Source organism: Pituophis catenifer, unplaced genomic scaffold (genome assembly GCF_029215685.1).
Source record: "Pituophis catenifer annectens isolate HBS135680 unplaced genomic scaffold, rPitCat1.0.hap2 SCAF_2, whole genome shotgun sequence".
Taxonomy (NCBI): domain Eukaryota; kingdom Metazoa; phylum Chordata; class Lepidosauria; order Squamata; family Colubridae; genus Pituophis; species Pituophis catenifer.
Genome location: NW_027256882.1, coordinates 196,617,843 through 196,642,303, shown reverse-complemented (window position 1 = coordinate 196,642,303; position 24,461 = coordinate 196,617,843). Strand labels below are relative to the sequence as shown.

General features: G+C 36.2%; 1 protein-coding gene across 3 annotated transcripts in view; it reads right to left on the bottom strand.

Annotated features, from left to right (window-relative positions):
• The window catches only part of RBPMS (RNA binding protein, mRNA processing factor), a 117,070-nt gene that overhangs the window by 40,252 nt on the left and 52,357 nt on the right, over positions 1-24,461 (bottom strand). For all 3 annotated transcript variants that reach the window (XR_011599919.1, XM_070935404.1, XM_070935405.1), the window contains exons 2-4: positions 23,878-23,955; positions 20,316-20,354; positions 14,383-14,445 (exon numbers count right to left, since the gene is read on the bottom strand). Coding sequence is in view for 2 of the 3 variants with exons in the window: in XM_070935404.1 (XP_070791505.1) it covers positions 14,383-14,445; positions 20,316-20,354; positions 23,878-23,955 (180 nt within the window). In the remaining variant the exon portion in view is untranslated. The remainder of the gene's footprint in view (positions 1-14,382; positions 14,446-20,315; positions 20,355-23,877; positions 23,956-24,461) is intronic.

Genomic DNA, 24,461 nt, shown 5'->3' with positions numbered 1-24,461 from the left:
CAGTAGAATAGCTCTCCTTATATAGCTTCTTGCCCAGGGTGCTAGCCAATAATCATCGAGCTTTTTCACGCTTAATTTTCCCTCCAAAATTATATATATAACACATTGGACCATAAAGTAAGCTAGAGGGCTGCATTTACATATACAACGAACAAAAAACACATGTAATTAAAACTCACTATGCTCCGCACATTTAGCAGAAGCAGCCAGGAGGTCTTGATTGAGCAATTTTGCTTTTCATCTTCCTTTTTCTCTGAACAGGAGGTGGGGGAATTTTCTGTGCTTGGCTATAAGCCAGATAAGAAAAGAAGAGCAATCATCTAGAAATTTGGGTTGAGTTCCAAGGAATGAGACCACAGGTTTGGATTAGTGAAGCCAGATGCAGTATAAATTTTGTACTGGAATGTGGGAATGGCCTTGGCAGTTAGGTGTTAATGTTCAATAAATTTAGTACTTCTGGGTATACCTCTTGTCTGGACTACCTTATAAAGCTAATAGATTTTGCTTTATTTTAGGAACCGTGATCTCAGCTCCAGCATTATGTTATATGTTGTGGGAGATCGTAAGTTGACAGAGTTGATTGAGATTTGTTTCTTCATAAGCAACTGATCATTCCCTTTCTCCTTCTTAAATCATGCAAAGGAAGTAAGAAAACAAAACAAAAGCAATAACATGTAAATCATAAAGAGGATGAGGAACCTCAAAATTAAATAGAGAAAGGAGGAAGGGGAAATACGTAGAAGCAAGCAGCAAATTAAGCTTGAATTCCTCTTCCTCATTTTTAATTAAAAGCATATCAGTCTAGTCAACTGCATTTTAAATCCCCTCAAACACATTAAAGACAAAAGTTAGCATTAATAAGATTGTGTAAAATGGCAATTATTAGCACTAAAGTTCTACTTGAGAAAGAGAAGCTTCTGGGCTAAATATTCAGCCATCAAAACTTAGGCTAGACATCCCCATTATCTGAGCCTCAGATTTAGCAAGCCTCAATAAAACGTGTGTACTTTATTGTCAACTGCAGCCTCCCATCTCCAAGACCAGGAGGCTAATCTTCAAAGAGGTTATCAAGGCCACCTATCCTGTGAGGAAAAATCAGACAATACCAAAAGAGAATACCATTTCCCTGTGCTGAAAAGCCTCCTCCTTCTTTACAGAAGCCACTGAGGATTGTTTCCCGGTGATGATGACAGGGCCATCTTTTTCGGTAGTTATGAACTCATCTTGGTTTTCAGGAATGACAACATAAATGAAACATCAAGCACTGATGTGTAGATTGCTTTGCTTTGCTTAACTTTACCCTCCCCATTTCCTTTGCCACCTGGTTCATGTCCTACTATATTGTAAACCCAAGGATACAGTTGGGGGGGGGGAGAGAAAAACTGAATATAACCTTACTGAAAATCTTAATCACAAAGAGAGGATCTTCTTTCCTGTCATTTAGAATTTTGGAGTGTAAAATCCTGTCAGCCTCCATCTGCAGACAGAGTAGCTGTATACCTGCATGAGATTTAGAACTGGAATACATTATTTATCAGATTGGCTGTGCTGGCAAGGAGAGTTTTCAAACTACAGTAAATTCTTATTATTTATGCTGGTTAGAGCCTCTGGTCACATATTTTTGTCAACCAATCAATATTTAATCTTGTTTTATGTGTCTTTCTGCTTAAAGACAACTTACTTAATGCATATATTATTATTTTTTTACAAATAAACACAATACTGAAAAAAATTAAATAAAAAATCTTAACTTATTTTTGATAGAATTGCAGGATGTATGATGGAACAGTGCACTGTGAGATTAAGCCTAAGGAGAGGTTTGATGGAACCTATTCTGCAGAAGAAGATATTATATTTTCTCTGTAACATCACAGCCTTCTTACACACAGGACCACTAGGCTGGGGAATTTTGAGAGTTGAAGTCCACACATCTTAAAATTGCTAAAGTTGAGAAATATTGCCCCAGAAATTGGCCCTGACACTCCTGGGGATCCAGTTTTGATGCAAAGCCTATTCAATGGTTATGCTGAAGGCTGTGTTTTCTATCGTGCCTGCTGAATATGTTTTATGGGTTTTTTTAAACTTGGTTTTAAAAATGTTTTTATATGTTTTGTTCGCTTTTTTCTTGTATTCTGCTTTTTTTTTGTTGATGCATTTTATTTGCTGTGAGTTACAAATACAGTATGTGAGATGGGCATATATATGAATCAAATGAATCAACCAATCTATGTGGATGGTCAACTAATCTGACTTGATATAATATTTTCATAAGCTAGGGACATTGTAGGAAGAGAGCTTTGTTAGTCTTATGTTTTTATTAGGAAACAAAAACAAATCAGGAGGAGTCTGGCACTGTGTTTCATAACCAATACATTTTATTAAAAGACATAAGACTTTTGTCTGCTGCAGCAGTGCAGCATAAACTCACAAAAGTTTATGCTTTTTAATAAACTTGTTATTCAGAAAAGGAGCTACCAGACTCTTCCTGATTCCCCACACCCACCATGAAGACCCTAGCATTACTTTCATTATAGGCAAACACTGTAGGCAGTGGTGGGTTTCAAAATTTTTTACTACTGGTTCTATGGGTGTGGCTTTGTGGGTGTAGCATGGCTTGGTGGGCGTGGCTTGGTGGGCATGGCAGGGGAAGGTTACTGCAAAATCCCCATTTCCTCCCAATCAGCTGGGACTCGGGAGGCAGAGAATAGATGGGGGCGGGGCCAGTCAGAATTTTTACTACCGGTTCTCCGAACTACTCAAAATTTCTGCTACCGGTTCTCCAGAACTGGTCAGAACCTGCTGAAACCCCCCTCTGACTGTAGGCCATGAGATGTGAAGACAGAGCCAAAACATAAGCATGTGATATTGTTTAATAAAGGCCATTTCAGACCCTGCTGGCTTTCTCCTGCAAGTGCCCAGCAACTTTCTTAATTCAATGTATGAGTTTCCTTCTTATTGTCATCTTTGTCCTCTGTGCTTCCTTGGCTCTGACAAGTACTCCATTGTGGTAACCAATGGGGGACCACATAAGATGGCAGCAGCAAGTGCCATGCTCCACCCTTGCCCTTCCCTCCTGTGCTTGTTTTTTTTTTTTTAGAGAGAAACCGTAATTTTAAGAACTTCAGTTATGTGCCACAGAGTGACCAAGCAGCCTCATAGAACATTCAAGAATGACGGCAGAAAAGAGACTGAGTGCTACAGCAGGAAGTCTGTATCTCTGAGCAGATGACAAGGCCTTCCTTCCCACCACTGAGAAACTGTCCTCTCTGCAGCTTCAGAGGAAAAACTGCCACACAATCTGTATGACATTTCTGCTGCCAGAGCAGCAGTTGAGCAAAAAGTTGATGGACTGAGCTGGTTATATCCACAAGCTCCCTAGCATTGTGGGGGCATATATATGTAGGGCCATTCTAAGTTTAAGCAGCCCTTTCATGTGCAAAGGGCCAATGAGGAGCATATAGAGGCACACTAGCAATGTTCAAGGCCCTTAAGGAGGTAGAGTGAGATAATACATAGCGCAGTATTGCCAACTTTTGTTTCCATAAAAAGAGGCTAAGAACAGGAAATGGCAAAGCAAAAATACTGGGTTATTAATTATAAAGTAATATACAAGGCACAAGCACTGATCCATAAGAGCTTTTCTGCCAGAAAAGAAAGAAAGAAAGAAAGAAAGAAAGAAAGAAAGAAAGAAAGAAAGAAAGAAAGAAAGAAAGAAAGAGGAAAAAAAAAAGGAAGCAGCAACTGAAAGACACATAAATTGTGGGGAGAAAAACCCTGAAATTCCTATTCAGTATTTTCTGCTGTAACCTGAGCAGGTTGTTTGTAGTCACATAGAATCCTCCCCAGCCAGGATTTCTGGCCATGTTTTTGACAGAAATTTGTCCAGTGCTTATCTGATGAATGCTTCAGTTAGTCATCAGTTAAGTCCTCCACAGTTCAAGGAGGATTCTGGGATGTGCAAATGTCAGGAATGCTAATAATATGTCAAAGAAGAAAACAAGGACATCATAATAGCCGAACAGGATGGATATTAGTTAGTACAGCTCCCACAAATGAGGAAGCCTTGTGACAAGAAGTTCCAATCAGACTAATGAAGGGGCATCTTCTCTCTCCAACTGACTGTTAGAGCAGCTCTCTCCTTGACTGCTGACTATCTAGATGCATGAAGTCCATATCACTATCACTATCCCCCTCAAGAAGGATATACTTGTATAACAGAAGACTCATACAACATATAATTTCATTCAATTTAATTTAAAAGTGGAACTGTTTCAATGGGCTTCTAACTCCTAGCCACACAAAAAAATCTGCATCTTTTTTTTTCTTTTGACTTGTTAAGTTGACTTATAGTGAGTTATTTTAATGTGGCCATTAGGGGGGTTATTTCTAGTTGTTTTAATTGTGGTTTTATTGTCCAAAGTTGATATGATCAGGTGGTATAGAAATAATGTAAATAAACAAAAATAAATGAAATGATATAGTCTGGGGAGAAGCTTTACTTTCTGATCCTGCAGAATATGACTAATGCAAAGATCTTTTAGTCCAGTGGAAAGAACCTTGAAATCAATTGGGAAGAAAACATGCATTTCATGGTGTTAAATTCACTTTTCAATTCATTCAATCCAAGTTGTGTTTTGTGCACCCAGTAGGGCTGTACATTGTGATATGTACGTTGCATCTTTCCAGTTAATTTTAATGCAGAAAAAAATTGCACCTGGAAACATACTTCTTCAAGCCTTTCACTAAACCATGTGGGAATCCGAGCCATTGAACAAAAAAAATAACAATACAAAATGCCTTGTTCTAAATTAAAGTCTCAACATCCTTTAAAACCTCAGAAATTTAAATGACCTAATTTGTTTGGCAGTAAAATCTGGGGCCATAGGCTTTACAGCAAGTCACATTCCTTAAACATCTTTAGCATCAGCACCATATAAGGTAGTCTGTATCTTGCTCTGTTCCCTCATATCCCTGGAGATTACCAGAGCCAAACAGATTGTGAATTAAAAATAAAGATAGAAACAGAGACTAAAACCTTGAGTCCTTGCCATATACTTTTATTCTAGTATGAAAAGAATTACTTTCTGAACTCAAAAAGGAAAAATAACCGTCTTAATAACCATCTATGTTGAGGTTAACTCTGTACACACAGATTGTATTTTCCAGTACTCCAAAATTAAAGAGATCATCTACAAAGCTGTTTTACTATACTCAGGCCCATCGCAGGGAATCATACTGCCCTAAAGGGCTCCCACAACCTGCCCTTTTGCATATTCTACTATCAATGCAGTTTTAATGCATAACATTCTAAGCTTCAAAAGAAGCTTAGGTCACCTCTACTGAAGGTCACCTCTACTGAAATTCCAAACCTCAATCACCAAACCTCAATCATGTAAAAAACTCCATGCACAACACTCTCCATGCACTGTATTTCCCCCCCCCCATAATTCTGTCATCCGATTGTACTTTTTTAAAAAAATTATTGAAACTATGATTACCCATCTGACCTTGTGACCACTAGAAGGCAGCAAAGAGGGGTTTTTTTCCCTGTTGTATGACACCTGGTGATTGTCTGAATTAGTGTGGCTGCTAGATGAATGCTATTGATGAGCTGAAGTTTAAGAAAAGAGTTTAGCTGGGGCAAAGTGTGGGAACTGCAAAGTACTCTAAGAAAATTACATGTGGAAAGGAAGTAGGAACCATGGTTTTTGGGAGCAATAGCGACTAAGAAGTAGATTCCAGCTAGAGAGGCCGGAAGATATATACAAGAGACAAGTCCTTTCAGTAATACTTCCAATTACATGCTTTAAGCAATGGCAGACAAGTCCATTTCAAGGCTTTGTATTCTCTAGGATGACAAGCTGGCTTATCCATTTTAAAAAGAAAAAAAATGGGTGAGGGCTATAGAAGCCAGGGTAAAGGGATAGAAGAGGCTTTTTGGAGGACGGAAGGAGGAACTGGTTTCACAGGAAACTATCAGAACCTATTGGAGCTACATGTTTGTCAACATGGAATATACCTTTTCAGGCTACCTCTTCCATCAGCAGCTATATACATTACCCTGGTTGCATTCTACAGATGAGATAAGAGGGAAAATACCATTTTCAGAATAGAGCAATCAAAGTGCCCTCAGGCTTCCTCCAATTTAGATGGATGATAAGATACAGTTGATGGCACACAGATACATTCTCTAAACCAGGGGTGTCAAACTGATGGTCTGCAGATCAGATTTCTCACGTGCAGGCCACACCCACCCCGGCTCCGCAAAGGCAAAAAACATTGTGATACGTCGCGATACATCATGTGATGCAATTGAGTTTGACACCCGTGCTCTAAACCATGCTCATACTGCTGCAAGAGTAGTATGTAGATTTGCCCAAACTATACAATTATTTTTTACAATAAGCCAGAGGGGTTATTGGAAATAAAGCTGATATTAGAGACGTGGCTTTGCAGCTATCCATCTTCTCTTTTAAGAAGATTCTAAAATAAAAACATTACAAATCAGCTGAAGCTAGAAACTTGATGGGCATCAGAGATGTTCAGGAATGCACTATTGTGTCTGGGTACCATGATGCCAACCCCTTCCTTAAACATGCTCCGTACTATTAATTAAAAGAAGTAATTAAATATATATTTATTTAGATCACTCAGTTGATCTGTATGTGAATTATTCTGAAGTCTGTTAACAGCAACTACTTTTTCAGAGCATGTCAGCTGCATCTTATCTATCTGGATTTGCAATCTGATGACAGGGTAAATGAAACATTTCTTGATAACAAAATTCCTGCATGGCTGTCTATTTGGAACTAATGTTCACGGTGTGCCATACTAATGTCTGATACACTTTTCATGTGATACTCAGTGGCCCTATGCCAGAGTAACTTAATCATGCATAAGCCATATCAATACTCATAAGTCTTTTCCTAGTCATACAGCAAGCTTGTCTCATCTTGAGCTGTATTTCATTTGTGGTAATGAATCTCCACCACAAACATATGTGTCAGCCTGGGAGAAGAAAGATAAGCAGTACAAAGGTGGAGGGAAGGAAAAAAAGAAAAGGGCTTGCTGACACCATGGTTTAGAGATGAGGGAGGAAAAAAGGGAGTTGTTACTCATTTGTCTAAAGATTTATAGGCTACCAATTATCAAAGATCTCTTTCATAGAGAAGGAGAGGCTTGCAAATAAACTTCACACAGCTCTTACTCAAATATCTACACCACCTTGGTTGCCCTTGTCAACTTTTTGTGATATAAAAAAGAGAAAAGAAAATGTGCAAAATTGCTATCTCACTCCATAGCCACATCCCCCTGCAGTTCTATGATAAAGGATAAAGGGCAATTCCTATGTGCCTACTACAGAAAAACAGCCATGAAAAGAATTCCTACAAAGCCTCCTGCGGAACCAGCTAACTCTCATCCCTAAATAATAAAAAGCCTAGGAATTTAAACTGTAGTCTAATTCTAATTTTGAACTGCAATTCATTCTTTTTTTTAAACCCCTTTTTACCCTCTTCTCATGTGTTTTTGGCAGGATTTTAACTATAACTTCTATAGAACAAAACCTCCTTTTTATGTTATTCTATAAAATGCTATATGATGGTGAATGCATATGTACCACCAAGCAAAATGCAGCAGAAAATGTGATTTTAATATGCATTATGTATAAAAGTTCTAGAAGTTGAGTTACCATTTGCAACATTGTTTTATTCACTTCATGTGTCACACATTTTTTGGTTATGCAAACCTGAAGGCAAACAAATTTGGGGCTGTTTGCAAAAAGGATTAAAACATCAATGTCTGCTTTTTTAGGCAGACAATTTATTTTAGAAAAATGTGGTGCCCTAAGTCAGAATAAGATGTTTAGATAAAAAGATGAGGCTTCTCTTGTGCTATAATATAATTTGTTAAGAGTTCCATACATCTTTCGCTTGTAATTTTCTCATGTTTTCTAACTGCTTTTTGAACACAAATGTCTTTTGATCCATTATGCTAAAAGCCACCTGTTTGGAAGAGCCTAAGAAGTTTCTGAAAAAATCATCACCATTGATTGTACCCATTTTTTTCCTATTTGAAGGTGTTTATTCTGAATGCAGAGAGGCTGTTTAGAATTTGGATTATTACAGATTCTCCCATTCTCAAGTGAGGAAACCTTGTATTCTTGTCTGTCGAGTCTCAACAGTGCAAAGAACTATATTCTTAGCAATACCATTTTTGTAAGATTCCGAAGTATGTGCCACTAAAGCAAGGCTGTCAAACTCGGGGCCGCGGGCCGGATGCGTCACACACTGGCCACCCCCACCCCCGGTTTAGCAAAGGGGGGAAGTTGTGATATGTCACGTGACAACGTGACGATGCGAGTTTGACACCCTTACACTAAAGTATTCCATTTAATCATTATATTACATGGAAAACAAATTACATCACCTAATTCATAATTGTAATTGTTATTTTCCAGCAGTAAGATCTATACAAGTAGCCCTTGACTTATACAACTGGGACTGGAAATGCTGTCACTTAGCAAAGGTAGTTGCTAAGTGAGTTGTGCCCCATTTTACAACCTTTTCTGCTGTGGTCATTAGGTGAATGAATGTGGTCATTAAGTAAATTGCATGGTCATTAAGTGAATCTGGCTTTCCCCATCAACTTTGCTTTTCCGAAGCAACCTGGAAATGGAAGTTGCAAACTGTGATCACATGACCCTGGGAATATGCAATCACTGTAAATCTATGCTGGTTGCCAAGCAATCAAATTTGGATCATGTGACCACAGGATGCTGTGATGGTTGTATGACCAGGCACAATTTGTTTTTGTTTTTTCAGTGCTATCATAATTCTGAAGAGTCACTAAATGAATGGTGGTAAATTGAGGATTGTTGGTTTATAAATCAGAATATCAATAGAAAGCAATTTGTTTACTGTGCTGAAATGGATTTTTTTTTTTACGAATTCCTTTCTAAATAAATTTGCCAATAGAATTAAAGGTGTTATCTGTACTAAAAGGATTAGGAATTCCTGTGAATAAGTAGTAGGCAATTTTTAAAGTTAGGTTACCTATGTATTAGCATTTTCCCCACCAGGTAACAGTTCTTGATAATTTTATTACACTGACACCATTGAATTATCAGAATCTGAGATCCCATGGTATCGCCCATTGGAAATAATCATACTGTTTTATGTAGAGGACCTGTTGATGCAACATGACCTTACACAGTTGCTAACCACTGATGATATAATTAGGACTGTATGCAACATTAACCTAAATGGAGCTATTACGAAGCCTTAGACTGATCTTTTGTTTGGAGGAGATATACTGAGCTTATGATTATTTAACCACTAGGGTTAATGACTACTACAATGTCTTCCATCAATAAACATGTGTGTGTTGAACTGCCTGTTGGTAATATAGGCCGAATTTAAAAGTGGCCTATCTCACTTCATGTACTGGCTTTGCTGTGCCCATTAAAAAGGTGGGGCTTCAATTGCCCAGTCATGCTTGCCATTTTAATGCGCCTTGACTTCTCAAAAGTTCCCCTGACGTTTACCCTCTTTGGAAATAAATTTTATTCCTTTATTCAGGCAGGAATGAAGGACACTGCTCTTCCATTCTCTGCATACCATAATAGTGTTTGAACTGTATATTCTCCACTGCATCTTTCTCTCTGAAATCCTACTATCTTGCTGTATCATGACAGGGGATGTTCTGGGAGGGATGAATGAAGAATGCTTGGAATGTGTACCAAAAACATACACTTCCAAGAAGGTCACACAAGACATGAAGGTCAACTCAGCCGCTCAATTAATGGAAGTAGGTACTTATATCAGGCAGCAGCACTATAGGAAGATACTGAAGTAGCTCATCCCTTTAGAGACAATGGCAAAAATATCATCTCATACAGTGCAAAAGATGGCAATGGTAAACCGCTCTTGTATTTTACCAAGAAAACCATATGGATAGATAATATAAAATAATTGATGACATGGTGCCAGATGATGGGCCCTTCAGGTTAAATGGCACTCAACATGTTATGGAGGAAAACTGAGCATCTTTCAAAGTACTAATGGTTTTTATGATGCAATTTCATAAAAGCCCTCAGGATGTTGAGCTGCTGATGTTGAAATGTAGACAGGGAGATTCTGTAAAAAATTAGAATTTTCATGGAATATGGGAATAAGAAGCATGAACATGGTAAAACTCAACGTTGTAAAAACTGAAATGAGTCAACTGCACATTGAAAACTTAGGCATCAGAGTATTAAAATGGAGTGGAATTGGAAATTTCCATTCAGAAATTAGTAAGCATCATACTGCTTACTAATCAGGACATAAAAACAATGAAGAAATAGCATTGCTCTTATAGTCAGAAAAAAATATAGCAAGGATCTTCCTTGGCTATGATGCAGTAAATGACCAAATAATATCAATTAGACTTTGTAGATTACCCTTTAATATGTTTATTAAAGTTTATGCTCCAATTCTGATGCAGAAAAAAAAGAAGTTAATGAGTTGAATAATTAAGGTCAATCTTAAATTGGCAGAACATATAAGCAAGATGTATTGCTTATGCTTACAGATTGGAATGTAGCAGTTGGAATAAAGAATAAAAAACATAGTTGGACTCTATCACCTAGGAAACAGAAATGAAGCACAAGAATGTTTATCGTATCTGTCAATCCAATGATTTCTCCAATGCTAATCTCCATTGCAATCTTCAAACAATCAATGCCATATCCAGCACATGGACATCATCAAGTGGAATAGACAGATATCAAACTGGCTATATTACTGGTACAAGTAACATAGTGGAAGACTCTGTAAAGATGTGGCCAGAGATTTACTATGCAAAGAATCACAAACTGCTCATGAGCAAGTTCCATGTCAAGCTAAAGTGGAGGAACAAAGCCAACCAGTTTCCATGACGTATCTTGAGCATATGCCCATCATTTTCAAGGAGAACATCAGGAATTGCTTTGAAGTATTGAACCTCATTGATAGGAAACCAACGAACTGTGGAATTATATCAAAGACGTTATTTAGGATGAAAGTGAAAATAGATAGCAAAGACCATAAAACCAGAAGAAAGCAAAGTGGATGTACGAACAGATGGTGAAAATTGCCATGAAGAGAAGAAGCCAAAGTCAAGAAAAACAAAGATCTCAAGAAGTAACTTATCAAAGAATTTCAGAGAACTGTTAGAAGAGACAAGAAGCAATATTACAATGACATCTGTGAAGACATCAAAGATGGAAACAGAGAAAGAAAAACAAGGAACATTTCTCAAAAGATTTCCTACTCAGAGAGAAGTTCCAACCTAAAACTGATGCTTATAAGCAAACAGTAAATAATTCAAAAAAGATCAAAGTTAGGAAATTCTCTACAGTAGAGATGTCAACATTCAAGATATCTTAGAAAACCGATCCCCAACCTTTGCAGCTTGCGGCCCAGCTTGGGGGCAGTTAGAGGGGAAGTGAGAGGTGGGCTGGCATGCAAGTGCGCATGCACATACACAGCTCCACTCCCACAAGAGAGAAACTTTTGGGGTGCAGTTTCATGCTCCTTCAGGCTTCTCCATGCCAAAAGCTTTTGCAAAGGGACAGAAAGCCTGAAGCAATGTGAGAAGCCTTTCATCCATTTGCAAAAGCTTTTGGCGCAGAGAAGCCTTTGGGGGTGTGGTTCGTGCTTCTTCAGAGTCAACCGAGGCTGCTCAATGCTCTGAAAGTGGATCGGGTATCCTGAGCAGGCAGCCTCTGTGAGTCAGCGAAGCTGAGCAGAGCGTGCTTATCCCACTCAGTTGTTGTGACCCAGCCTTAGCAGAACCAAGAAACAGACTCCTCGTCTTGAAAACCCCCTCTTTATTTAGCTACTGTGAATTCATAGTATTCACACACAGAAAAGTCCAGGCAATAATCCTTCCAAGGGTTAACTACAGTAACAGACCTTATCATTACTTGGATAATTGCTGGGCCCAGAGCTTCCAGTCACAAAGCTGTAAATTAATTCCTGACAAGCAGTCTCTGAGGCACGGACCACGATAAGCAAATCTTCCGAAAGAAATACAAACTGTTGTCTCCTGCAGCCACCACTCCCCTTTCGCTTCTATTTATTCCCCAGCCAGGGAGGGGCCATTCAGCATCCATGTGTACCTTTCTTCCTGAGTCGACTCCTGTTCCTCAGTTGTTCTCCTCTCCTGGCAGCTCTGCACATATGCACATCTGGAACAGGCCCCAGCTGTTCTTCTTCCCCACTTATCTCCGACTCTGAAAGCAGCTGGGAAATGTTGGATGGTCCTGGCTCTATCTCTGCTTCCGATGCAGAACATCCATCAGAGCCTTCCCCAGACTCCAGGACTGGCCCACGTTCCTCCCCAACCTCCTCATCATCCGAGTCTGCCACGAGCTCTGCTGGCAGCTGGCAGGCCACATCATCAGTCTCTGTTCTTACTTCTCTGCTTTGTGAGCATCGTGAGCAGGCAGATTGTGGGGGAGAGGGAACCAGGTGGCACAAGCAGCAGGCCAGCACATAGGTGCTACTCCACTCACACAAAAGAGAAGAGAAGCCTTTGGAGTGCCACTTGCATAAATGGAGCTGCACACATGAACCAGTCTTCCTCTTGCACGGCCCAGTTCCCAATAGGCCACAACCTGGTAGTGGGCCACACCCTGAGGGTTGGGAACCCCTGCCTTAGAAGATGTTCCCTCTTTACAAGAACCTCTAATGATAGAAGATATTTATTACCAAGTTGGAAAACCAGAGGGGTTAATGAAACATTTATAGAAATATGGTAAGCAATAGGTTAGAAAAATGGGAATCCCATATTATCCTACTGCAGAACCAATACACAGATCAGGAAACCACAGAACAGACAGAACATGGCAAAACAGATTGGCTTCAGGTTAGCAAAGGAGTTAGACAGAGTTGTCACTCCTGCCATTTATTCAAACTATATGCAGAATTGTATATTGAAGAAATTTGGTTTGAAAGAAAATGAGTGTGGTTTTAAAATTGGAAGAAGAAAATTGATAACCTGGTTTATGTTAATAATGGTACTTTGATAGCTGAGAATACAAATAATCTGGAAGCTTTACTAAAGACAGTCAATGACAGTCAATAGAATTACAATGAAATATAAAGAGGATCAAACTAATAACAACGAGTACAGCAACCAGCAACATTGAAGATACTGAAGTTGTGGATAGCTTTCTATGTAGGATCAGCTACATAGAAAAGGAATCATCAATCAAGAAATATATTGCAGATTAGTATTTAGTAGGCTGGTAATCAACATCAAAGCTGACACCAGCCAGAGCATAGAAAAACTCGAGGAAACAGTGGATTGGAAGATGTGGAGAGAATTGCCAAAAGTTGGACTCAACTAAATGGATGATATTATCATCATCACTATCATCATCGTCGTCATCATCATGCTGGTACTGAAGGCCTTGGAAAAGATATTCAGATGTTATGATATGTCTATATTTACAGAGACAAGAATTGTTCAAGCAATGGTTTTTCTTGTGATGGATTAGGGAAGTTAAAGTGGGATATGATTTAAAAAAAGGATAGAAAGTACATTGAGATTTTTGAACTGTGGTGTTGGGAAGGACTCCCAAGATAACTATGAGAACCTAAGTAAACAAACAAATGAAACAACGCATGAGTGATCAGGCTAAAATTATCATATTTTGACATTTTATGTAAGACATAGCTCCCTTGAGAAATACATTTAAATAAACAAACAAGCCATAATGATGGGAGAGATGGAACAAAACAGAGCAGGATAACCAATCTCCAGGGGGGAAGGGCAGTTTAGAAATAGGAATATAAATAAATAAAACAAATAATAACTTAAAAAAAACAGAAGTGAGCTGGATGAACTTGATTACAGTCATGGAAGTGCACTGTTGGAAACCATGAAGGACCAGATTGGGGACAGATCATCCTGGATAAAGTCTATCTTTATGTCACCAAGAGTTGATAACTTGGTGACCCATAATCAATCATCACTTTATTTGGCAGTTCAAAATCATTTGATTTATTCCATGGACACTTGACAGATGAAGTAGATATAGCATAGAGATATAAGTCAATCCTCTATATGCAGTACATTATATAACGATCTCCCCTTTGGTTTCATTTCTATTCTGCTAAAGTTGATCATTTCTACATGCAAATGCATTTTTAGAAGTATTCAAAACAACAGTCCCATTTGAAATTTCAATTCAAATTCCCATTTGAATTGCAGTACATGACTCTGTAGACAATAGAGCTCCATTTTAATATAGTCCAGTGCCTCTTCCCTGTATGTATTTACATCCCTGTACTTAAGTATTTAACCATACTTAGAAAGCAACACAGTCAACTGAGACTAATAGTATGTACTTACATTCAAGGCATTCTTAGCAGCTTCTGCTTCTGAGCGACTATCAAAGCTAACGAAACCCACAGGCTGAAAGAAGAGAAAAATTAGAATATTTTTGGACTGTTCACAGTCAAAATTATCCATTACTTCATATGCTACATTTAACTCAAAAATTAAGGAGAAAACTCTCATTTGAAATATTGGTGATAGCTCAAATTAAACACAGTTACATTATTTTTAGTATCTTTAGTTCATAAACTGGTATTGATTTTTCATTGTGTAGACTTTTGTTGATTAAACTTTGTTCTGTTCTAGGAACGTCCAAACATTTCATTTCTGATTTTTTTTTTTTTAGTGTGAATTTTCACAAAATATCCCTTGTCAAATGTTGGATGGGACTTTCCAAACATTTTGGAAGGTGAAGTTCACTGTCTTGAATTTGGAACTCCTCTTGTTTCAAGCTCAAGCTTCTCCCAAAATGCTCAAAGCATTTTGAATTTCGCATTTAAGATGATGGTTTTCTCAACAACTCATACTCGACATATTTAAAAATAAATATTTTGGACAATTCTATTCAATGTTACATTCTATATATTAAGTAACAATTTTAAAAGACCATGGTTAATTTTATTTATCTCACATTCTTGGAAACTTTAGGAGATCATGCCTCCAAAATGAATCTTAAAGATTGTGAGATGTCCCATCTGTGGAAAATCATTTATCCGGTATCAAAAGAATCAGACTATGAAAACAAATTAAAAGAAGGAAATTATTACTTAATTATTCCAAAATGCTTCATCTACACTCTGCATTTACCAAGAATTAAAACAGGACTGTTGTTTAGACTAGTTTAGCTATAAAAACATTAAAGCAAGGAAGTGCTTTAATTGTACTAGAGCACTTAATTTAGCAGAAACTACAGAATCAATCTTACTTCTGTTGTCTTTATTAAACACTTTCCTTTCAAAGTATGTAAACAGATTAACCTAACAAGTGAAAAACAATCAAAATTAGGCTAGGTTTCTTATAAAGATTTTTAGACAAAAATCTGAAATTATATTTTTAAAGAATCTGCATCTGTTAGTCTTTCAGTAATATGAAAAAGGGACTTAGATAATAATACAATAATTTATCCTTCCCTAAATGTGTCATGCTGAATACAGGAATTTTACTTGGACAAAATAATCAAGATTCAGCAATTCTGTTTTTAAATCTAGATTTTGGGTTTTATTGGCCAATAATTTCAAATTATCTATTTCTTTAACATTTGGATTAGCTACCAAATGAACAACCCTGAAGATCTTTATCCTTTTTAAAAATTGCAGCAGCAGCAGCAAATTCCTATACTGTATACATTCCACTGTCATCTGTCCCTTTCATGGAATCAAACTATAAGAAGAAAATCTGCAGGCATAGGTTTCCAATGGCAGCTATTGCTAAAAGCATGACCGTTTCACTTTTAAACCATAGGGGTTCAAGACTGAACTCAATCCAAAAAGCAAGAGACTTTCTAGGAAAGTTTAAAGATAAACTGGAAGAAATGCAAATGGAAGTAAGAAAAAACCCCAGCACTCAGTACCTTAAAGAGCTAAAACAAAAAACTGAGGAAGAGACAACATTAGGTAATGACAGGACTGATTTTGTTTTTGGTATAAACATCAATTTTAAAAGCCTAATGTGAAATATAATGGAGCAAATGCTCCTCAAACAAGAAGAAAGTTATTTTAAAAAATTCAAACAAGATATAGTTTGTCTTTAAGAAATGCATATTAGAAAAAAGAATATAAAATACTTTATCTGCAAAATATATTTCAGTTATAATTAAAAAGAGAAAATGAATTGTTTTATATGTAAACCCCAATTAAAACCAGAACTGATGTTGACTGATATTTATTTATTTATTCTATAGCCACCCATCTCAGTCAATGACTCTGGGTGGCTTACAGTATAAAAACTATAAAAACAATTGGGCAATAGGTAGAAGGACAGTACCTCTGAGAAAGATATTAAAACATCACAAGATAAATGATCAAAACTTTTTTTTACATGATGAATAAACTAGAGCTTGTAAATGCATGAAGATACAAAAATTGTGATGCAAAAGAATACACTTATTATTCTGAAAGACATAGATCTTTCTCAATATGTTTTGGATATCCAAGAATTTGGCTATTACTTTATATTTAAAAGGAAAACCAATTATTTCAGATGGAAAGTAAACAAACATTGCTGCGGAAAGAAACAGTAATGAAAAATTGTAAAAAGAAGTTAAAGGCATTTTTATAGTAATTTTAAATAAAGGTAGAGACTAAAAATGGTTTGGGACACAAGAACAGCTTTTATGAAGGGATATTTTATACAGCATAATAATAAAGTGAAAAAAGAGACAAGAAAACACAATTTCAGATCAGATAAAAATTAAAGAATTAAAGCAATCCCCCCAAAAGAAAATTTATGTTTCACCAAATTAAACTTATGACAGGAGTGGTCTTTGTTAATGGTAGGAGAAATGAAAGTAAAAATAAATTATGCAAAACAAAAAGAAATTTGAACTTGCAAATAAGCTGGTGAAATTGTTGGCATATAAATTGAGGAACATGAGAAAAAATATTAATTAAAACATAGAAATATTATATTAACAGAAGAAATGCCATCAATACTATTCTAATTAATGTAAAGGAAAAGAAACGTCCCTGGAAAAGATGAATATTTAAAGAAACAAAAATTTCCAAAAATCACAGAAATATAGAAATAATTAACAAATAAATCCATTACAATACAAAATGTTTGTAAAGCTATAAAAAAGTCACAATAAGGAAAGCACTTGGACCAGATGGTTTACCAGCTTGTTATTTTGAAGACAAATGACTACACCATTGCAAAAGATGATGAACTTCATTTTACAGACTAGAAAGTTACTAGAGAGTTTGATAGAGGCTAATATACTATTAATACCTAAAGAAAGTCAAGATTTGACCTGACCAAAAATTATTTCTCATTATTGAATAATAACTGTAAGTTATTTATGATGATTTCAGCTGAGAAAATGAAGATGGTTTTACAGGACTATAATCAGTTTGAATTTTCACCTAAAAGCTGAGGGACAATATTAGAAACATATAGGATATTTTGGAATACTTAAAACAACATTATGAAAAGTAAACAACATTGATTTTTTCTTGATACAGAAATTCCTTTGACAATTTTGAATTGGACATTTTTGTTTAAAATTTTGGAATATATGGACTTTGGAGAGAATTTTATCAAATGGGTAAAATCAATTTATATATCACAAAAAGCACAGTTAATTGAGAATTGAGAATAAATAGAGTTACAGTGAGTTACAGAAAAGGACCAAACAAAAATGCTCCTTGTCACCATTGCTATTTATTTTAGCTTTGGAGGTATAAGATGAGAGAAATGCTGGAATCAAGATTAAAAGAAAAACACATACATTACTGGCATTTGCTGATGACCTAGTGATAATTTTGGAAAACCTCCTGGAAGGAGCAGAAATATTTATAGAAAAACTAAAGCACTTGGGTGTTAACTGATTTTAAAATAAATAAAAGACCCAGATGTTAACAAGGAATATGAAACTGGAAAACCAAATGGAACTGATGGGAAAAAAAACAGTTTTAAGAATAAGAAAAAAGTGAAATACCTGAATATGAAACATGAATTGTATGTAATACCAGAATAATTATCTTAAGGGATGAAAGGAAATTAAGGACACTGTGCACATTTCGTCGTGCTCTCAAAACTTTTTTATTTCAGCAGGCTGGCCTGGCCTAACTCTCCTCTTTTAAATTTTTAATTCGTGATTTTATAAATTGGGTGTTTTAATCTGTGTTTCGGCCAAAATATTTAATAATTTTAAGGGATTTTTAATATTTGTATTATCTGTATTTTATCTTGGCTGTTCACCGCCCTGAGTCCTTTGGGAGTAGGGCGGTATAGAAATTTGATTAATAAATAAATAAATAAATAAATAAATGACATGATAAGATTTATCATTTTGGGGAGAATTTATATGATAAAAATGAACATTTTGCTAAGAATAAAGTTTTTTTTCCAAATAATATCTATTATGATAACTGATTAATATTTAAACAATGGCAAAAAAGATATATCTAAATTTTTATGGCAATGAAAAAAAGAAGAATTAAATATAAAATATTTTAACATGCAAAGGGTTGAGGACGGAGCTGCCTGATTTGAAATTACATTTTGTAGCCTGCTGCTTAGTCGGGATGGAAGAATGGATTTTTCTGAGAAATAAAGATAATTTTAGAATTAGAAAAGCACAATCTGAGCTTTGGATGGTATGATTTTTTTATGGTATAATAAAAGTTAAGCTTAACTTAGATTCTGAGAATTTTTATCTTAGAAATGCTATAATGAGACTATGAAATAGATATAAACCCAGGCAATGCCTGAAAATGCCTTTATAACTCTCAGCATAAGAAGCGTTTTACAGGAATGAAACAGTAGATAGAGAAAAATGGTTAACTTATTAAGAGCTCTTCTAACAGGAACATGGAGATTATAAGACGAACCCAAAAGTGTGATTGACTAAAGAGGGACTTAGTTTTTAATGGTTTTCGTATGCGAGAAACATTTAAGGTTGATAATAGGACATTTGGAATTGACAACAGATACCAAATATGAAGTTTAACTATGTACAAATGATGAACATGTAATTGCTAAAATTTAATTTAGCTGAAATTTTGAAATGGCAAAAGAACAAATGAAAGACTGCGATAAGAACTTTGGACACAATACCCTGATCGAACTGTGGGAAAATATGTGGTTAAAAGGATTAAAATTTACATTATGTTATAATCTAAAATATTTTTTTTAGTAAAATGATGTAACATTGGTATATGACTCCAGAAAAATTATCTAGAATGTATAAAGGTACTTTAAATGCATGTTGGACAACATGTATCATTTTTATAACGACTACTGGACTTGTAAAAAAGCCAGAAATACATGCAATGATACAACAAATTTTAAACACCAACATTCTAAAATCAGAACTTTTCTTACTGGGATTAGTGAACAATCAGTTAGAAAGAATCCATGGAAGTTTATTTTCATATATGATTATTGCCACAAGACTATTTATATGTACAAAAATGAAAAGACTCTGACATGCCCACAACAGAGGAATGGACGAACTAGACAATGACAGAACTAGTACAGATGATAAAATTAACCTGTCTGATTAGAGAAAGATCAACAACTACATTTATCAATGATTGGAAATCTCTTATGGACTTTTTGCTGAAAAAAGAGGAAAAAAGCTTGTGATTTATGGGTTTGAAGATTAGAAAGGGTAGCTCATGGAAAGAAGGAAATTATGATGTAACCTTAGAGACAGAGGGTGGAATATAAATGCATTTATAACTGCTGTCAAAAAGATGGGAAGTCATTTCTTTCCCCCCTGCTTTTTCTTTTTTTTTTTTTTCTATTCGTATTTCTCTTTCTATTTTCTTTCTTATTTCTTTTCTTTTTTTTCTTTTCTAATACATTTGTATTTTTTATCTTGTTAAAAATGTCTTAAATAAAATCATATTTTTAAAAAGTGAGATTTGCATACAATAATGTAATCACAATCATCCTTTCTGCATGTCAGTGATCACATTTTGAAGATGAACTGGGCTGGACACAATTTTAATTTCTCAAGTACATCTAACATACATCTCTAATACAATAGAGTTAAAAGATAAGTACTGAATCAACTAGAAAGACTGTAATGGGTTAAAACCATGAGTCCAGTTATTCTGACCATCTTCAGTGACTTTTGTTTTAAAAAAAAAGAAATATAAAGATTACTGATATTTAAACCTCTGTGCTAAACTTTTATATCAACTTTACCGTTTCCAAGTTACCGCATCTTAATAACCTCCTATGATGGTTATGATAAAGCATTTATTCAGTGTTAGCCTTACCTGCTTTGAAGTGAGTTTAATAAGAGAACCTTCATACCCCTGGAGAGAAAAATAAAAACTATATATGTACAAAATAATATACAAGATCTTTAGATCTGTACATTTAAACGTATCAACACATTGTCACACAGTAATATACAGCATTCTTTATCATTTGGCTTTCTTTAAAAGAACAGCAACCATAATTCATAAAAAGATCTAACTATTTCATATGGCCTTTAGGCAGACAACTGATTAATAACAGGAACTTAACTTTGTATTCAATATTAGGATTAAAAATTGAGTTAAAGTATTAAAGTTATATACCATTACTTAAAAAGTATTCATTATTGTTGGAACTATAGACACTTCCCATTTACCAACCGCAATTGGGGCTGGCAACTCTGTTACTAGGTGTACAGTTGTAAAGTGGGAAAAAAAATCACATGACTCTGCCCAATATGACCACACCGGATGACAGTTTGACAGTTCCAGCTGTGGTCATTAAGTGAATGTGGGTTTTTAAGTGTGACATCACATGATGCAACCTTTGACTTCCTGCTGGCTTCCCCATTGGCTTTGCTTGTCAGAAGCTGCCTGTGAGGGTCACAAATGGCAATCATGGGACTGCAGAGTGCTACGACCTTGGTAAATGCACGACAGCTGCCAGGTGCCCAAATCACCATCATGTGACTGAGGGGACCCCACAACAGTTGCATCTTGAAAACCTTTCATAAGTCTCCTTTTTCAGCACCACCATAACTTCGAACCATTGCTGAATGAGTGATCAGCTAATGAGGATTATCTGTACTGTATTTTGAGTAAAGTATACAGAAAAAAATAATAATCTTACAAATCTATATATATATAAGCAAGGTCAAGTTTCTCCCAAAGGTACTTTTTTCAAAAGGCAACTGGACTTTCTTGGGGGTTTTTTTCTCTTTGAGAACTTTTCACTTTTCATCCAAGAAGCTTCTTCAGTTCTTTTTGGATGAGAAGGGAAACATTTTCAAAGGAAAAAAAAACCCAAGCAAACCCAGTCATCTTCTGAAAAAAAGCCCTTTTGGGACAACCATGACCTGGATGATTGAGAATCTCCATAGACATGTCTGCTTTGGAATAACACAAATAAGATATTATACCATCGTGCTTAACGCGGGCATCCATTCTTCACAACTAAAAAGTGACAAAATGACATCATGTATGCCGTGCTGTCATGAGCTCCATTATGTACTTATATCATGATGCAATGCACAAGAATTTGCACAGCAAGATGCTCATGTATTCAGGACTGTTCTATAATGCAAGGATTCTACTGCTCCAAAACTGGTTCTGCTGCCCTGGGTGTGGGTTCTCTCCACACTGTGAACTACTGATTCAGTTCCATTCCAGAAGAAATGCTGCATAGAGAGTGTTGCAGTCTTTTCCTCCCCCTAGTTCTAGGGCAAAGGTTTGCCTGCTGGTGTAAACAACTGCTTTGCCATATCTGATAGCTCCCTTGTGAAGTCAAGGCATTAATTCACCATTATTAGGTATGATCCGTTGGGCAATTTTACTGCTGTCCACTCAGAGAATATCAAAGGAGCCCCCACCACCACCACCACATTCTGCAAACACTGATGATAAAACAACTAAAATAAGGCTGGGGGCACCAGCTGAACTGCCAATTCTTCTGCATTTCGACAGCTATCTGAGTAGCCTTTCCCTTTACCCTTTCCCTCTGGGTAGAAAGATTCTATGATAGAGTTCTTTGTTGAAGCAATCTAATATTTTCATTCCTAGCATGCAGTGGTGGGTTGCCCCCGATTCGGACCGGTTTGCAAGAACCGGTAGTAAAACCAGCAGGAGGCCCCGCCCACCACCCCAGTTACCCAGTTGGCTTTCATTCCCAAGATAGAACTAGAACTTAGTGTCCCGATTTCTAGGCCTGAGCTGAGAATGGGTACTAGAGTTAATAGCTGAGATAACAAGGGCACCCATGTTACCTGAAGAAGCTTCTTGGATGAGAAGCGAAATGTCTTCAAAGGAAAACCAGAAAGTCCAGTTGCCTGTTCAAAAAGCACCTTTGGGACAAGAGCACCAGAGGTGGGTTTCAGCAGGTTCTGACCAGTTCTGGAGAACCAGTAGCAGAAATTTTGCATAGTTCGGAGAACTGGTAGTACCACCTTTGACTGGCCCCGCCCCCATCTATTCTCTGCCTTCCGAGTCCCAGCTGATCGGGAGAAAATGGGGAATTTGCAGTATCCTTTCCTGGAATGGGGATTTTACAGCATCCTTCCCCTGCCACACCCACCAAGCCATGACCACCAAGCCATGTCATGCCATGCCACACTCACCAAGCCACACCCACAGAACCAGTAGTAAAAAATTTTGAAACCCACCACTGAAGGGCACCCATGTTTTTTTTTTTAAAGTTGGTAAGCAATGCCACTTCTAAATCAGCCTACAGAGAGAAACATTTGGGGGCTTCTGAATCAGCCTACAGGGAGAAACATTTGGGGGCTTCTGAATCAGCCTACAGGGAGAAACATTTGGGGGCTTCCCAGAAATAAAGATTGTTGGTCTCCATCTTTCCTGAGGCAAAATTATAAAAAGCAGCATTTAAATGATTTAGAAATCATTTAATAATACAATGGAAGATACCTCAAGTACTAAGAAACTGCTAATGGGATATATATTAGGGATTTGCAAAGCATTCAAAAGAGATGTTTAGCAAAGTAGGTGAGCATAAGCAAAGCACTTCTCTATGAAGTGTTAAAGAAGTCAAGTCTTCTGCAAGCTAAAAGTCTTGCAAACGACCTGGCTGATTTAACATTTCAAACAGAGGTGCTTTGTTGTTTCTAACACATTTGGTGAAACCCTTCTTTCAAATGCTTTGCACAGTCATAATAATATGCGTATAATCAAGATGTCAAACAGAAGTGACACAAAAAAGAATTTTTCCCATGACACCCAGTTCAAAGGGGGTGGTTGGGGAAATGTAATGAAGTGGATTAAAAGAGGTCATTACCAAGAAAGGTGGATTTCATACTTATATAAGCTAATATTATGCTTTCTATAAATGAAAATGAGGTTTATCAGCCCAGAACAAATAAAAAAAACATGTTAGATTAGTACATTTGCATTGCTGGTATTAGAAAATAAAAAAAACCCAGTAAAATATGCCTTGGAAAAATATATGATAGCACCTACAATATGTGGCATATCGTTTACAGACATTATGAACTCTACCTAATCTTTATCATCAGTAGAGGCTCATATGTGTAACTTGGAGCCTTCTTCACACCACTGTTAATATTTATAGCCATTTTCTTTGGGAATGTTTGGCCAACTTTCAGTCTCTTTAAAAGTCCTTCTAGCCAAGTTTTCAGTTGAAATAAGATAGTATGATTAACTGTATTCCAAACTTTTAAAAATCCAGATACTAGGAATATTGTCTTCTCCTCCAGGAGAACCCGTCAGACATTACTGTGGAAATATGCTATTTATAATAACAACACAAATCACAATGTTTCTATAAATAAGCACACCAAGGCTCTTAGTCTCAGTTTTGTCTTCCAAGACTGATAGTCAAAGATAGTACCTTGAATGGTCTGAACAACAGATAGAGCTCTCGGGGTTTGATATCCAGGGGCAGACCACTGACAAAGAGTGTCCGTACCTTTAAAAAAACAAATAAAAGGTCCACATCAAGAAAATGAAAGCAACTTTCTGCAAATTTACTCTATATAATCAACAGTAAAGTGTAAATTCTTCCAATTTATTAAAGCTTCTCTCTCTGCAATTATACTTTTTTTACTATAAATGAATGCACAAACCTGAATTTTTTTATGAAAATGACTTTCATATATTTAAATTGCTGCTCCAATAGACAAAATCCAACCAACAGATTATTATGATTCTAATTACATTCTCCTGTGTTTCTATAGCATTTCACATAAGTAAGCAGGTTGAAAAATTTAAACAGACTCCCCATTAATTAGGGACATATTATTTATTTTAAGCTATCTTGGCTTATTATCAAATGATGTTTCCACAACTTAATTCAATAAACTTTCACAGGACAATTAAGCAGATTTGTTGAATTTATATTGAATATTGAATACATATATATTCACATATGTATTCACTCTCCTTTACATTTTTTTTATTATTTGAAGCAATATA